Below are 16,445 nucleotides of genomic sequence, written 5' to 3'. Positions count from 1 at the left end.
TCACGCGGCGCCTTCCTTGTCCCTGCACACACTGCTTTTGTTACAAGCCATCACACGGCTCCCTTTAGCTCAAAAATGCAAACTATGCAGATCTGTGGGCTGAAACCGGATTCCGAGGCACGATCAATTTTGGAATGATGTTTATCAGATAACAGATGAATTTCCTACAACTCACAAAACAATATACCGACCACAAAGGGGATGGTAACTGCTTTCAGACCATCTGTGTGCAGGCGTGTCCTTTGCCACACAAGGGATGCCGTGCTCTGCATGTAGGTCAACATATCCCTGCCTGGTCCGGGGGCCTAAAGCTGTGAGTCAGGCATCAGGGCTGTCCATGGGAGAGGAGGGTGCTAGACACCCAGGGTGCCCCCCGTACATGTCTATACTTGCATCACTCTATATGTGATCACTGAACATGCTGCCCATGGGAGAGGAGGGTGCTAGACACCCAGGGTGCCCCCCGTACATGTCTATACTTGCATCACTCTATATGTGATCACTGAACATGCTGCCCATGGGAGGGGGGTCCTAAAAACCCAGGGTGCACTCCATACATGTCTATAGTTGTATCATTCTATATGTGATCATTGTGCAGGCTGCCAATAGGAGAGGGGGGGGGCCTAAACACCCAGGGTGCCCCCATACACTGCTATACTTGCGTCATTCTATATGTCATCACTGTGTAGGCTGCGTCTCCGCTCCCAGACGAGCTTTCTGCAGCCTTCAAAATGTTAATCACTATTTACCAAGTTATTTTCACATTCAAAGCAGATCCTGCTTTGTAAATGAATTGTTTGTTTAGAAACGGTTTGCTTAGCACTACCGATGTTGCTGTTTCATGCCGGGCTGTAAAAATTCCACAAATGTAGCTTGAAAGGGAAAGGAAGCCGTATGAGCAAGATCAAGGGCAGAAACAGGGAGGCAAAATCCTTTCAAGAGTTTATTGTTCCCTCTGTTGATGTCTAAATATCACTATTCAAGCCTCCGGGTTCTTCTGTTACTTTCCTCTCATGTTCTCTCTCTCTCTCTCGTGCATTCAGTCTCTCCCCAACCCATCCACACACCAGCAAATACAATAACTCACTAATACACTCATACACCCAATCTCCCCACCCATGACCTACCCCATGCAGTCACTCACTCATACACCCACTGGCTCAAACACTGCTATTCAATCCCATGGCCGACTATTACCCAACCAACCATACATTGAGCGACGTACTCCCCCAATCTTTGCACCAGTTTATCCATCGGCACAGACAACCACTGTGCCCTAATTCACCCACCAAAATTAATCGCTTTAGCCAGGAGCTATAGCTCAGTGGTACACGCAATTGCCTTTGGGCTCAGGCACCCCTCATGGACAAGGGTTAGAAAAATAAGCACTTCCATACAACAGTTCAACCACCCACGGAACTTACCTATCCAAAAATACTTCACTTACTCACCCACAAGCTCATTGAACCATTTACCTATCCATCTATTTCCCTCACCCATCCACCCTCACACTGGATCTTACTTAACCTATTTACAGTGGACGACCTTTACGTCGACATAAACTTTACATCAACCACTGACATTCCCTCCTCCTGCCATTACTTCAACTCAAACTTAATCACAACAATTCGGGAACAAAAGCCAAGCACCGGTAATGACGAGTCGTGGTAATATTTAGGACTGATGCACGGTCCAGATCGATGTGGCAGTCAGTCGATTTGATAGTGTTCAAGTAATAGTGGTGCACACACTCACCCATGAACTCACTCATCACTCCGCACATTCATCCATCTAGTCTCTGAAAACCTCAGCCTTCTACTCACTTACCCATTGATACGGCTCGATACAGCTATTCACACATCCATTCACTTACTTGTCCACCCAACCCATTGCTTCCGCACCCACACAACACACACAAACTAACCTGCTAATAGTACACTTACACACAAACCTCAGACGTGATCGCCTGGCCAGGACAAAGCATAACAATTCTGTCACCATCACCTGGGAAAACAGAAAAGAGGTGACCCCCAGAACTGGACACAGTACCCCAGATGTGGCCTCAAGAACTGGACAATACGGTGCCGACACGCTCCGGGGAGGTGGAAACTGTTCTCCAGACGAGGCTCTACCAGTGCTGTGTCTTGTCCTGTTGTTTACCCAGTCTGGAGGCAGCCAATAGGAGTTTTTAAACGCAGCCCTTGACCAGTGAGGGGTTCCCTGTTGCTGCCCTGCTCCTGCAGCTAGCCTGTATAGGATAGAAAAAGTGCACTGCTGTGTTCTGTGTAGTTCCAGTTGTGTGTGTGGTGGTGAAGGCTACGCCTTTAATCGTGCTACGACTGTTTCTGGTCTCCAAGAAGCTGTCTGTGCTGTGTACACGTGTGCGTTGGGGACTCCTGGGCGAAGACACGCGCACTCCCGCTGCCGGCATTGTACGTGGGATGCGTTTGTGCGCACGTGTGCGTCAGGGGGCCCTGCACTGACTCAGCGCATGATGTGCCTGTGAAGTGTCAATCACGCTTGGCTGCAGTCCCCCTTCAATTCCAAAAGGGTGGTTGATCCAAAGCTCATTTTCGTATGCGTTTAAACTCCCTTCCGTTCACATCACTCCCACCATGTGAGCTCGCGCTCTGTAATCCACTCATGACTAACACAGCCCCCCCCACTGCCGCAAAGGAAACAGTGGAACAAAAATCACATCATGCCTACTGAAAACTGGTGCAGGGTAAACAACTACTCGACTTTATAAGGCTAGTGTTTAAACATAATGTCTGTGTTTAAACATAATGTTCTAAACTGATCGGTTAGCTACCGTAATGCGTCTTATTTTTTCTGTTTTTCATCTCCCTTTACACCCCTTCTGGCGTTTTCCATTTTACTGAGTCCGCCCAGTCCTATCTTAAATTAAATATTTGGTTTTAAACTTTGCAAATTATGCTTTTAATGCATTTGATGCTTACATCAATTACTTACTGTTCATACACGTGTAGGTCTTACCTCTACCTAAATGTAATATTTCACGAGGAAAAAATAAGTTACACACCAAATGCTGTAACAACTAAAAAAAACTGTGACCGTCATGTACAAAATTATATTATATAGGGAGGGGTCTAATTTTATTCTAATTAGAATCTAATTTTCGGCCATAACCCGTGTCGGACGTGTGTCCACAATAGTGCACATGGCGGGAAAGTATATGTGTTGGGGCAACGAGGTTCCTCTGAGGCTGCACAAAGAATAATAGCAAACACAAAAGAAATGCGCCCAAAAGTCAACAGAATAAGACTTATCTGAGGAGCAAGACCACCGACTCGTCAGTGAAATTGCACGCTCTCCCTCCCTCGCAGCTCATTATGAAGTGAGGCCTTCCCCCAGCCCCTGCACTCTCGAGTGTTGGTGTTTGAGGCCCTCTTCCACCCGCAGCCTCATCCCTGGTGGTCCAGTGGACCTCTGTCTCCATTCTCTCGCTCCGCTTTTTCTCTCCTTTTTCACTCGTTTTTTTCCCTCACTTCTATCTCTCCGCTTTTTCTCTCCTTTTTCACTCGTTTTTTCCCCTCAATTCTATCTCCCCTTTCACTCTCCTTCTGGGTCTTTCCTCCATTTTCTGTCGTTTTCCTCTCATTTCAAGCTCCCCCTTCACTCTCCTTCTGTTTTTCCTCTGTTTTTCACTCGTTTTTTACCCTCATCTCAATCTCCTCCTTTCACTCTCCTTCCGTGTCCTCTGTGTCTTTCCTCCACCCTTTCTTGCACTTTTGCTGCCTTATTTGCACTTCTCTCTCTCTTGTTGCCTTTTTCCTTTTGCCTTTTTCAGCCCATTTTTCCCTGCCGCTGCTGCCCCCGCGGCCCCTCCCCCCTCCCCCAGCACGACCGGTCCAAACTAGCTCCCCTCCCCGCTCCCGCTTCCCGGCTGTCCAGCCCTCACCAACCCCTACTTAATGGAGGCCACTGCGCGGCCGCGTCGCCGGCAGCACCAAAGGCAAGCCCGACTGCGACCAGCGCCAGGACCCTGGATTTCTGCACCGCCAACACTACGACCCAACGGCAGTCCACGCTCTCAACCCAGGCCGCAACAGCAACTGCAAGCTAGCATCACCAGCCGACACCCACGGACCCTTCAGCTGTCACCGCTGCCAGCACACCTGCAGCACCGCCAAGAGCATGGACCCAGCGCAACCCGCCCGCAAGAACACAACCTAATCGAAGACGCTGCAATGCATCCCCCTCAATGTCCGATCCCTCCACAAACACACCACCGATATCAGGGACCTCCTCGACAGCACCACCCCGGACGTAGCATTCTTTACCGAAACTTGGACCAACACCACCTCAGGACCGGACATCGCCATCGCCATTCCCGAAGGACACAAGATCTCCAAGAAGAACCGCCCCACCCGCCCTGGAGGAGGAATCGACATCATCCACAAATCCACCCTTCGCCTGAGCACACTCCCCGTCGAGGCCACAGACCTGATGAACACCTTCACTTCAAGATACTGGCCAGCCCTACCTCCACCCTCCGAGGAACCCTCATCTACCGACCCCCTGGATCCCGCGGACTTTTCGCCAACTCCATCACAGACATCATCTCCCCGCATGCCATCGCGTCCACCAACTACACCCTACTAGGAGACCTCAACTTCCACCTCGACAACCAACTGGACCCCAGAACCACATCCCTCCTGGACAACCTCCACAACATTGGAGTCCGGCAGATCGTGACCGAACCCACACACTCACCAGGACACACCCTCGACCCCCTCTTCACAACAGGAAACTCCATCACCTTCTGCCACACCACCGAACTCCCATGGACTGACCATCGATGCATCCACTTCACCTTCAGAACACCCAGCACCTGCTCCCACGAAGAAACTGGACCAGAATCACCGACAACCAGCTCTTTGCAAGAAACCTCAAAACCTGGCTCTTCGACAGACCCCCTCCTTGATGGACTGAAACCTGCGACCCCGCCCCCACGCCTTGAGACCCTTACGAGTAGTCGCGCTTAACAAACACCTGATTGATTGACATATTTGATGATCGCCCACTCAAAAGCAAGTGGGACCTGTATGAAAACTCACTGGACTGTTTAAGGATGTCAAAAATTCCCTTCTTCTATAGGAACCTATTTGTATGTGAATATTTGTATGATATTAACTTCGCAAACAGGCAGCGGACCACTGTCAAGTAATGGCTCCATTTCAACTCATCTTAATAAGTGGTACGGTCATTAGAGTGGCGAAGGTTTTCATGAGGCTCTTCATATTTATAACACAAATGTATACTTTTTTTCATTACCGTCACAGCAAATTAACATTTTTGACATTTGGACGCGGCCTACTCCATTGACTCAAAACGTCTTAAAAAGAGAAAGAGAGAGAAAAACACTTGCTCAAAATTCACTTCTAAGACCAGTCGTGATGGAGGAAATGATGTCATCTAACATGCGAATCTTGGTCCAGGAACAGGAAATGATATAATCAAACACGTAACCCTTGCTACAAGCATGTACCATTCGACTTTTGGTACCGGAGGAGGACACCTACCAGTTAACATGCAACTCTTCCAACCAGAACATGAAACAGTCACTTAACATGCAACTCATCATTACTTGCAAAGCAAAAAGATTAGTTGGAAAAAAGTGAAAAACAATTCCATAGTACTATCTAAACAACAACCCTCAAAACAAAATATAGTTGCACACCTATGTGGTTTGACAACCACGTGTAAAGAACCAGAGTTCTCCTTTGACGTAGAATTGGTAGGTGCCAAGAAACTGCAAGCCAAAGGAATGGAAAGTGTGTGACATAGATGGGAATAGAACTGTGATCTTACCAGTTCCTGCAGATTTGCCATCTCCTCCAATCAGAGGTACAGTCATAGAAGCCGTCACTCCGTCCGTCGGCATGTTCGTGTACACCACCGGCAGCGACTGCACCACCAGCGGGATAGTCTGCAAGTTGCCCATCTTGCTGGGCATGTTGACGGATGGAATGGTATGGATCACGTGCAGTATCTGCTGCCCACCACTGCCCTGCGTGGAAGCGAGAATAGACCCGGGCGACAACACTGCTGGGATGGCGGACGAGGAGCCCAAGCTTGACGATGACATGGACATCATCGTGGCATACGGGGAGGGAGCCGGCGTCAACATCGGAGACGACCGAGAGGACGGGGTCTGCAGCAGGGCCTTGAATGACCCTTTGGACTTGTTCAGAGACAGGTCCACCGGTTCTGCCTGTGGTTGGCTGCAGTCACTATCCAGAAGTTCCTCTGGTGGCTCCAATTTGATGTCCTGAAGCAGAACTGGGTTCTCCATCCCACGGTCCTCAAGAAGCGACGAAGCAGCCATCATAGCCTTCCCCGTTTTCAGTTGCAACGGTTTGGTTTGTACCGGGCTGCCAGCCTGCAAGAGAGGAAGAGAGAGTCAAGCCAAACTACAGACACAGCTCTACATCAAGTGAACAGTCAAGCCAACTTTTAAAGCTGGATTCAGTTTCTGATGCCAATGTTTAGCTATACCACGGATAGGGAACAGCCAGATTTGTTTTTACAGATCCAGGTTCTTACTGTTGTCAAAGAGGCACCATCCCCTCCTCGTCCACAATGTTCTGAAATAACTCCAATACCACTTGGAGGATGTGCTATGGTCTCTCCTGGACTCTTCTATACGGACCGAGAGGGCACGTAGACACCATCCCAAGGGACCGGGCAAATTTAAAACAGCGCTACCTCACGACATGGATCATCAACATTCAACTGGATTGTATGCATTGTAACAAGTACTCCTCAAACCAACATACTTTTCAAGCATGCTTAACTACCCGAGTATCTACTTACTAAACCACTCAGAAACCAGTCTCATGCTCAAACCCAACTCTTTTCAATCACTACCACAAAACGAGTACCTACTTATTCCTGTACTCTGAAAGCAGACTACACCACACTCCAACACTATTTTCAAATCATTATAACTAACAGAGTAACTACTTACTCAAACACACTTAAAAAATGCAGAACAAACTGAGTAACTTCTTACTGAATCACTCAAAAAAGCAGACTACACCTCAAACTAACACTCTTTTCAAACATTCATAACAACCTGAGTAACTACTTACTCAACCACTCAGAAAGCATACTGGGGTCTGTTACACCCTGTCTAGCAAACCGTCTGATATGGGCGCTGTTGGAATCTGTTTCCCAGCTATTGGAAGTATCCCGCTCGGTGTCCGTCACGCGTAGCTAACAAGACATTAAGTGGTTGGACTCGTGTAACATGCCCAATATGTGTCTGCTGCAGCACTGCACAGACTCGAGTCTCTGCACTCTAACCTATAAGATCTGGGTCCATTGTTCAAAAGCATCGTCAATAAAATTAACACGCACAGGTAAAGACTGCTGATATTTTGGGCTTTGTGTTTATTTGATTTGTGGATGTTTCTGTACGGAGGCACACGTTGTATGAAAACAAGCATTGTCGAAGACCAAAAGGCATCTCTTTATCTTATGTACGAGCACACATTGCACCTGTAGTCCCTGGCACTGAAGGGGACTACTTATTGTGTGGATGTGCACACTGTGCAGGAACAGAACTCCGACTCACACATCCAGGTAAGCCAATGGCTGGAGAGGGTTGGCACTGTGCCCCATGCTGTGGTGAGCAGAAGCAAAATGTGACTGACGCTGCAGCAGGCCAGTGGGTGGAGAGGACTCACTGAAAGCCCATGCAAGTATGTATAGTACATCCATTTTACTTTTAAAAACTCTTGGCTTACTAAGGTCAGGCCTTAAAAACGGGGCCTTGGAACAACTAAACCGGACACACTTTTCGGTTTCACACACACTCTCCTTGCAATTAATCTATCATCTGCAGTCTTACACAAAGAAAACATGATCAACACACAATCTTTGTCAAACACATCGCCAGCTATGTTGCCTTTATCAATGTTTATTCTGTTTTAAGTCAGTCTTCTGCCCTATCACTGTTCAAGCTGGCATTATTCACTACAGCATAATTGGCTCTGGTTCCATTTGAACTGCTTTTTCTGCATGGCACATTTTATTCACATACACACACACACACCCCCCCCCCCCAGCCAAAGAGACCTGGGGCGGCCTCCTTCCAATGCCCTGCACAGTCAGGTGATGTCTCAGCAGAAACACATTAACATTCTAAGAAGTCACGTGACTGCAAGGAATCCGGGCAATGTGTTTGTAGAGGAAGACGGAAACAAGCATTGTCTAAATACCAAAAGGTATCCCTAGATTGTATGGAGAGGCAAGCATTGCGTCAGCAGTCCCTGGCACTGAAGGGGTCGACTCCTTGTGCGGATGTGTACAAGAGGTTCCAAAGAAGTCCCAGAAGGATAGATCCAGGCCAGATTTTCGGAAACGTCATGTAATACAATGAATGGGTGGTTATCTGGAAAAGGTGGCATGGACCCTACTCTTCTGTCTCGACATTCAGCATTTTTAGGTCTCGCCTGACCCAGCGCATGCGCTGGTCTGGCGAGACTTATTGAGAGGGCTCCAAAAAGTGATACCAGGCCAGCCTAGAGCTACAGTGCATGTGCGCGGGCGCACGCGCCGTACCGCGATTACTTTCACTTTCGCGGCCGCTTTGATGTTTGATCGTGATCACTTTCGCGGCCACAGGGCCGCTTTGCATAGCCAATAGGTCTCGCTTTTGGGACCTTTTAAGTATTTAGTTATGCAACTGTTGCATGGCTAAACACTTCTAAGGTCCCAAAGGCGAGACCTATTGGCTATGCCAATGCTTGTTGATTTATGGCGATAATAACAGGAAACAAAGGCTTTGGAGCACCACCACGCGTATGCCAGTCCTGTGTGCAGCTGGCAAGGACCATGGGGGGCTGAATACATGCACAGTTGTGTTCGAGGATTATCTCGGGGCATGAATCAAGTGTTGCTGCACAGCACCGGCAGAATGACAACTGCAAAGCGTGGGGGCTGCCAACAGCAAAATGCACCTACTGTTGAGAATCTTGTTTGCCAGTTTGTTTTGAGTTGTAAACAGATGGCAGTTCGTACGCTGATTGACAGCTGTCACTCGGCGGCTCATCTCGACCAGCTTCAGCATTCTGCACCTTCACAAGTGCCAACACATCACCCTAGGAAGGGCTTCCTTGTGTCTGTGAAGGTCAAAGCCAGCCATGTGTTTTTGATGGCGGATATTCTAGAAACGAGTCCCACCACCGCCTACCGTAGTGCTATGAGACTGGCTTCAAGGACACTCGTTCAATAACTCAGACATTCATAGTCAGAAAGTTGGGCAGTTCCGTCAGCAGAGGGCGCCACTGTTCTGGTGGGCCTGGCTTGGGGTGGTAGTGCCAATCACCACTCTGACGTCAAAGGAATCCTGATAGAGGGCGGGCGCGCTCTTACTTCCGGTCATGTCACTGTTACTGTATGTGCCATTTGAACCCACACTGACCGCGGCATGGGGGTATTTCAAAACGATGCCAATACCTGCCCCATCCGGAGGAGCTATTTCCACGTTTACAGGCGCGGTGTATTTCAAAATTCGATTGACCGAGCTTCATTTTCCCTTGCACAAGGATGTGTGCACGTTTGTTTTTGCCCCATTTACAAGCTCTATAGAAAACTTTGAAAACTTGTGTTTATCTTGCGACAATATTTGCCGCAGAAGAACATAGCTTTGCATAAGATATACTACCAAGAAACAGTTATTGGTCGTCTCTGAAAGACAAGTGCACATAAAAAAACACATGTGCAGGCTAAACTTATACAGAACAACTCTGTCAACAGTTTGCGACATGGTTGCTTTTATTTAGAGGGAAAAACTGTTCGCGCTGTAGTAAAAATTGTCTCGGTATACGGAGAAACTTTGCACTTGCGAAGTTGAAAGATAAAAATGCAAAATTTGTAGAGGGTGTAAATTGCGAAATTCGTAGACGAATTTAAATCACTGCACACTCCCGGTCTTGACATGGTGTGGGGTGTGCTGATATTCTTAGTTATGTAACGTGCGAACATTAAATATTATTTTGTACTATTAAATGCGAGACCGACCACTCCAATGCTGCTGAGAGACCCCAGGTTTGCTCCAATATCTCCTCGCGGCCGCTACTACTCGGAGATGCACCGCGAGGCCTCACGAGGCGTGGCACGGCTCACTGCGCTCCCCAGTGTGCGGAAACACGAGCCGGGCCACGCCCGAGCCGCGCGCCTTGCCAGGGGCGTTGGCAGGCCTCGGCCCAGCCTCGCCACTCCCAGGGCGGCGGGCCTCGGAGCAAAGTGCGCCTGAAAGGCAGCCAGGCGCGGGCAGGGCCGAGATAGGGGCTCTGGAGCTTGGGAGGGGCGGGGAGCGGCCGACGCCGCGCGTGTCTCGGCTATTCCACCAGTGCAAACGGGGGCCGGGGACTCTGCTCCCTATCTGGAAAAGCAGGTTATCGCAGCATGCGGGCTGGGCCCATCTGCACGTCCTAGGATCGGCAGAACTGGCTCTGCCTTTCATCCTTCCAAGGTCGAGAAAAAAGAGGAAGCACTGGATTGTGTAATAACAAGTAGTTGAACGGTTTGTTTGGTTTTTTCTCCTCAAAAAAACATTACATTCCATCGTTACACCTTATTAAGGTCATACGGACGTCTGAGGGGATGTGTTAAGGAGAAATTACAAAAAAATAAACATGGCTCCGAGAGACCGCAATGCTTTCTATGAATATGCTGATGTCATGACTCCGGAAGTCAGGCAATGGGAGGGGACATAGAGTTTGAGCCAGAGCTGCACTCCTGGAATTCCGAAGTGCCCTCAAGACCGGGCTGTTCCAATGAGCGCCTGGATCTGCAAGCGCCTGGATTCCCTATCGGGCGATTAGCAGCGCTGCATAAACCAGGATTGATTGATATAACTAGTAGCACTTTAAATGACTCCATCATGTTACACTGTACATCCTGTTCCTCTGTATCCAGGTTTAGTGTCTTGGACTTGTGAAGTAACCCGCACAGGATTAGGAGGAGGAACCGGACATTATTTCAGAAGCCCTTTTGAGGCCTTGCCCATCATTTATAGAAGAAAATAAAACAGACACACTAACAAATACTGGCACCGCTCGGGTTGTTATTCACAGGCAGCCTGAGCATGCAGTTCTATGTACACATACCACGCTATCCTACTGCTAAAGTGTAAATACATTATAGAATTTCAGCAGGGGCGTAAACACAGGTACGCGCAGTCTCCGCGGTGCGGGGGGGGGGCCCAAGCTCCAGGCCCCCCCCTCAGCACAGCACTCTGGCTGCAGGGCTCCTGGTTGAGCCCGGAGGGGGCCACCCCCAGGTGCCTTGCAGGGAGGCCCCCTCAAGGTTCGTTACGCCAGTGAATTTCAGACGATCTGCCCTAGTATTAGCACACAGAGCGCACCATCAGCGCACGCAGGTTATAAAATGGCGTCCGGGCGAAACTGTGCAGTTTCTGGTGGTTTCTGTTTTTTTCTGTTGGATTCCCCAGTTTTGCTTCTTTTGTTTTTTGATCCATCACCCTCCACTCCCCAAGTGTACGACAATTTGCATGTTTTCAGAGTGGACACATCCGAGCACATGCAATCTTTATCAAGAAAGGGTGACCCGCCCCGGGCTCCCATGTCCTGCGAGGGTGTGGTGGGGCTGACAAGCTCCAGGCATGCTTCCTTCCGAAAGACTGATGACAAAATGTCCAGGCACAGAAAGTTCTCAAGCTGCGATAACACTGCGTGCTCATCACTTAGCTTTTTTGTGACCACCCTACTTGCTAGGGTTGCACCCTTTAGTTTTTAGGTCACAAATATCTCAAGGGAGTGTTCGTAAGTGAAAGCAAAAGCAATCTTTGGAATATTTGTATACTAAATTCTGAGGGATACTTTTCAAAGTTACAGATAATGTAGTGCTCTCCTGCTGGTAGCAGTTACATAAAAGGATTTATTACTTTCCTTATGAGTCCTCTACATTCCCTTATAAAGAACCCCATATGACTGTCCGTGCGAATCCTAGCAGAGTTGTCCTACAGTTTACTAAAGTTTTCCCGTTTGTTTCAGCAAAAAACCTAAATGAATCCACCACGAAACACAAAAACACCGCACTTTTGAAGTTTTCATTTACAACATTTGCATTCTTCAGAACGGTTTTGAGCTCCTCTGTGTCCTTTAACCCCTTCGCTGCTGCGGACATTCCGCTGCAGCGCTGGGGGGGGCAGCGCGGTGGGCCTGTGCTCATGACGGAGCCGCTCCGTCATGAGCCACGGTTGAGCTGTGCTCATGACGGAACGGTTCCGTCATGACTCCGCCCATTTGCGTTGTCCCCTCGCACAGGCGGGGAAACAGCGCCGCGCAGGCGGAGCGGCCGCCAACAGGATTGTCATGACGGAACCGTTCCGTCATGAGCACACGCCAACCGTGGCTCATGACGGAACGGTTCCGTCATGAGCAGGGAAGGGGTTAAGGAACCTGTGAGTTGTGGTACAGGCCAATGAATCGGTCGAAAGGGGTGTGTGTCGAGTGCGTGTCCACTGCAGTCCTGCATAGCAGGGCGGCTTGCTCTTGAATCCAGGGCCGTTTCTACCATTAGGCAAGACTAGGCGGCCGCCTAGGGCGGCAAAAGGGCTAGGGCGGCAAAAGGGGGAAACATTATTTTATTTGATCCTACGAACGTAAAGCTAGGCAGTTGCCTAGTCTTGCCTAATGGTAGAAACAGCCCTGCTTCTGAGGACCCTTAAGGGGGCGCAGACTGTCTCTCGCCGGATCCAGCCAGAGAGGGCGACACACGCCAAATCCCCACCCTGGGCCCTTCGTCCCTTTCTAATGTGTGCTAAAAGTGCTGGAATCCCAAACAAGCAGCGTCTGTCGGTACAAGAAACTCCTTAAAAAAACAGAACTGACCACTAGCCTAGTGTCATGTCCGATACCGTCATCCGGTAGTGACTGTTTAGGCCAACGTCAATGTCCACGCTGGGATTTTTGAGCCAGTGTTTACCCTGTTAAAAGTAAGACTACAAATCCCAGAATACAACGCACAGGTGGCCGCAAACCCAGGATTGGTTGAAGGTGTTCCACAACATGGAACCACTTGTCAACTATGATGAAGTGTGCATTCTGCCTCGCACTGGCTCAAATTCTGGCCAGGATTACTCTCCTAGCGGTAATATGCACAAGCTTGTCAGTAACTTCTATTCACAGTGCCAAGAAGCAGTTCATTCTATGTTGCACGCCAAACTTTATTAACGTTTTGCCATAGTCTCTGGTTAGCGCAGATTTGAGCATCATGAACTATAATCTCCCTGACAAGGAAATCTTTTAATTGTTGTGATCAGCCTCTATTAAATGGATACAATGGAGATGATAACTATTTCAGACGCCTCAGTGGGGAAAAAAACAAGCGTTGGCAAAACCACTAGGTCTGGCCTTGGAGGATGGTGCAAGTTACTATTTTTGTTGTTTCTGATGTTGAAAACTAGGTGCACTGACGCCTCAGTGGTATTTAAACACAAGGCTCTATTTGGCATCCGTGTACATAGTTCTGTGAGTGTATGGCTACTGTAACGGTCTGGCCTGGGCCTTTCGTTGAGGTCGTTTGCAAGACTGACTGTTGTGATCGTGTTTCCTGATAGTAAATGAGAGTAACATAGAAGGGTTCGGCAGTAGAGGGTGTGCCTCTCTAGCCTGGATGACAGAGGGAGAGTGTGATGGTAGTAAAAGGGAGGGGGTGGCATTTTTCAATTCTCGCCTAGGGCGGCAAAACACCTAGAAACGGCCCTGCTTGAATCAGCCTCATCCTTCCACCAGCTTACACTTCCTGTCCACTTACCTCACTCTTACGGGGTCGACCTTTCTTCCAGTTTTCCTTTCTTTCCCTTCCTCTTTTCTGTGACCTGTCAGAGTCTGATGGTGAAAAATAATTGTGGTCTCCAAAAATGGGCGCTGGCTGCCACCACCTCCACAAATTATGCACTGTGTCTGTGAGTGTGCACGCACGTGTGTGTGTGTGTCCAAGTCTGTAAAACACAAGCATTTACCACCTAAAGTCCCATCTATGTGGCATTAATGCCATCTACTTGTTTGTAACTATGCATTTCAACATTTAAGCAAGAAAATTCAAATTAAGCAGTATAATGCGGCACATTTTGTTTTAGTATTACTTCATTATTTCGTCATTTTCACACTGTCAAGGCATTGGTTGCACCTCATTAGTGCCAGTTTAACAACCAAATATAGCAATAAGCAACAGAAAGGTGACCAGTCAACCTTTGCAAGGGCCTTCCTCTGCAAGGCAAAATGTGTCACTGCTTTTTTTTAGTAACATTTGAACCGTTTGAGGTAGGAACAATTTTTGGGGGGTTAAAAACAGCAGATTTTGCAGTAGATTATGTGGCAAAGCTATAATTATGAGAAAAAGGCCGCAGACACACAATGGCATTATTCCAGTGGCCTTGACTATAGCATGATTTTATGTATATTCAGGAAATTATACATTTAGGGCCCTATTCAGAGTTTGGTGGACCGAAAACTCCAGCACAAATGTGGCAGCTGTCCAGATTTCACACACACGCTGTAGTGCTGCGGTTTTTACATGGGGATTCTACCAGGACGCCTCACTATGTGAACTATCTGGGTTTCTGGTGGCTTCTATCACAAGGATCACACACTGTGCTGTACCGCTGGATGCGGCTGTGGTTTTCCCATCCACGTGTTGTCTGTCCGGGGCACTGCAATAAGCTCTCTGTGGTTTTCCTGTAATAACGTTATTTAAAGGTCACACAATGCAGGGTGTGAACAGGGTTTTCCAATGGTAACAACGCTGTGGGTCTGGCAAAATACTGTTGTTGATTACTGTTGTTCTCCGAGGAAATTTCACAGATTTAGCCTACTTACAGGTGGCGTTTCCTGCGGTTTTGCTGTGGTTTGGCAAATGTTTTATGCCTTGGGGCTCTCGGTGGGGAGAAGCGCACCGACTGGTCTAGTTTCAAGCCCATGGCACTTTCCAATGTCTTAGGAAGCAAATGAGTGGCACAAACATTGATTGAGATCTAGTTAAATCCAGCCACACATTTGTGCAGGATCAGAAATGCACAGACCTGCAGGACCAGAGTCGCACAGACCTGCAAGATTGAGATGTACAGACCTGCAGGATCAGAGGTGCACAGACCTGCAGGATTAGAGACGCACAGACCTGCAGGATTGAGATGTACAGATCTGCAGGATCAGAGACGCACAGACCTGCAGGATCAGAGATACACAGACCTGCAGGATCAGAGACGCACAGACCTGCACTGCAGGATCAGAGATACACAGACCTGCAGGATCAAAGGTGCACAGCCCGCACAGATCTGCACCACAGGTTCAGAGAGGCACAGACCTGCAGGATCAGAGAGGCACAGACCTGCAGGATCAGAGAGGCACAGACCTGCAGGATCAGAGAGGCACAGACCTGCAGGATCGAGATGCACAGACCTGCAGGATCAGAGATGTAGAGATCTGCAGGTTCGGAGATGCACAGACCTGCACTGCAGGATCAGAGATGCACAGACCTGCACTGCAGGATCAGAGATGCACAGACCTGCACTGCAGGATCAGAGATGCACAGACCTGCACTGCAGGATCAGAGATGCACAGACCTGCACTGCAGGATCAGAGATGCACAGACCTGCACTGCAGGATCAGAGATGCACAGACCTGCACTGCAGGATCAGAGATGCACAGACCTGCACTGCAGGATCAGAGATACACAGACCTGTAGGATAAGAGCTGTACAGAGCTGCAGGATGATAGCTGTACAGAGCTGGAGGATCAGAGACGCAGAGACCTGGAGGATCAGAGACGCAGAGATCTGCAGGATTAGAGACGCAGAGACCTGCACTGCAGGATCAGAGAAGCACAGACCTGCAGAATCGAGATGCGCAGACCTGCAGGATCAGAGACGTGCAGACCTGCAGGATCATGGACGCACAGACCTGCAGGATCATGGACGCACAGACCTGCAGGATCATGGACGCACAGACCTGCAGGATCATGGACGCACCGACCTGCAGGATCATGGACGCACCGACCTGCAGGATCAGAGACGCACCGACCTGCAGGATCAGAGACGCACCGACCTGCAGGATCAGAGACGCACCGACCTGCAGGATCAGAGACGCACCGACCTGCAGGATCAGAGACGCACCGACCTGCAGGATCAGAGACGCACCGACCTGCAGGATCAGAGACGCACCAACCTGCAGGATCAGAGACGCACCGACCTGCAGGATCAGAGACGCACCGACCTGCAGGATCAGAGACGCACCGACCTGCAGGATCAGAGACGCACCGACCTGCAGGATCAGAGACGCACCGACCTGCAGGATCAGAGACGCACCGACCTGCAGGATCAGAAACGCACCGACCTGCAGGATCAGAAACGCACCGACCTGCAGGATCAGAAACGCACCGACCTGCAGG

At 49.1% G+C, this 16,445-nt stretch overlaps 1 protein-coding gene across 5 annotated transcripts in view; it reads right to left on the bottom strand.

The window, feature by feature from the left end:
* The window catches only part of KLF8 (KLF transcription factor 8), a 763,154-nt gene that overhangs the window by 32,510 nt on the left and 714,199 nt on the right, over positions 1-16,445 (bottom strand). For all 5 annotated transcript variants that reach the window (XM_085630698.1, XM_085630697.1, XM_085630699.1 and 2 more), the window contains one exon: positions 5,836-6,406. In XM_085630698.1, coding sequence (XP_085486824.1) covers positions 5,836-6,406 — 571 coding nt within the window. The remainder of the gene's footprint in view (positions 1-5,835; positions 6,407-16,445) is intronic.

The sequence above is a fragment of the Triturus cristatus genome, chromosome 10 (genome assembly GCF_964204655.1).
Source record: "Triturus cristatus chromosome 10, aTriCri1.1, whole genome shotgun sequence".
NCBI lineage: Eukaryota > Metazoa > Chordata > Amphibia > Caudata > Salamandridae > Triturus > Triturus cristatus.
This window is presented reverse-complemented; position numbering and strand designations above follow the sequence as displayed.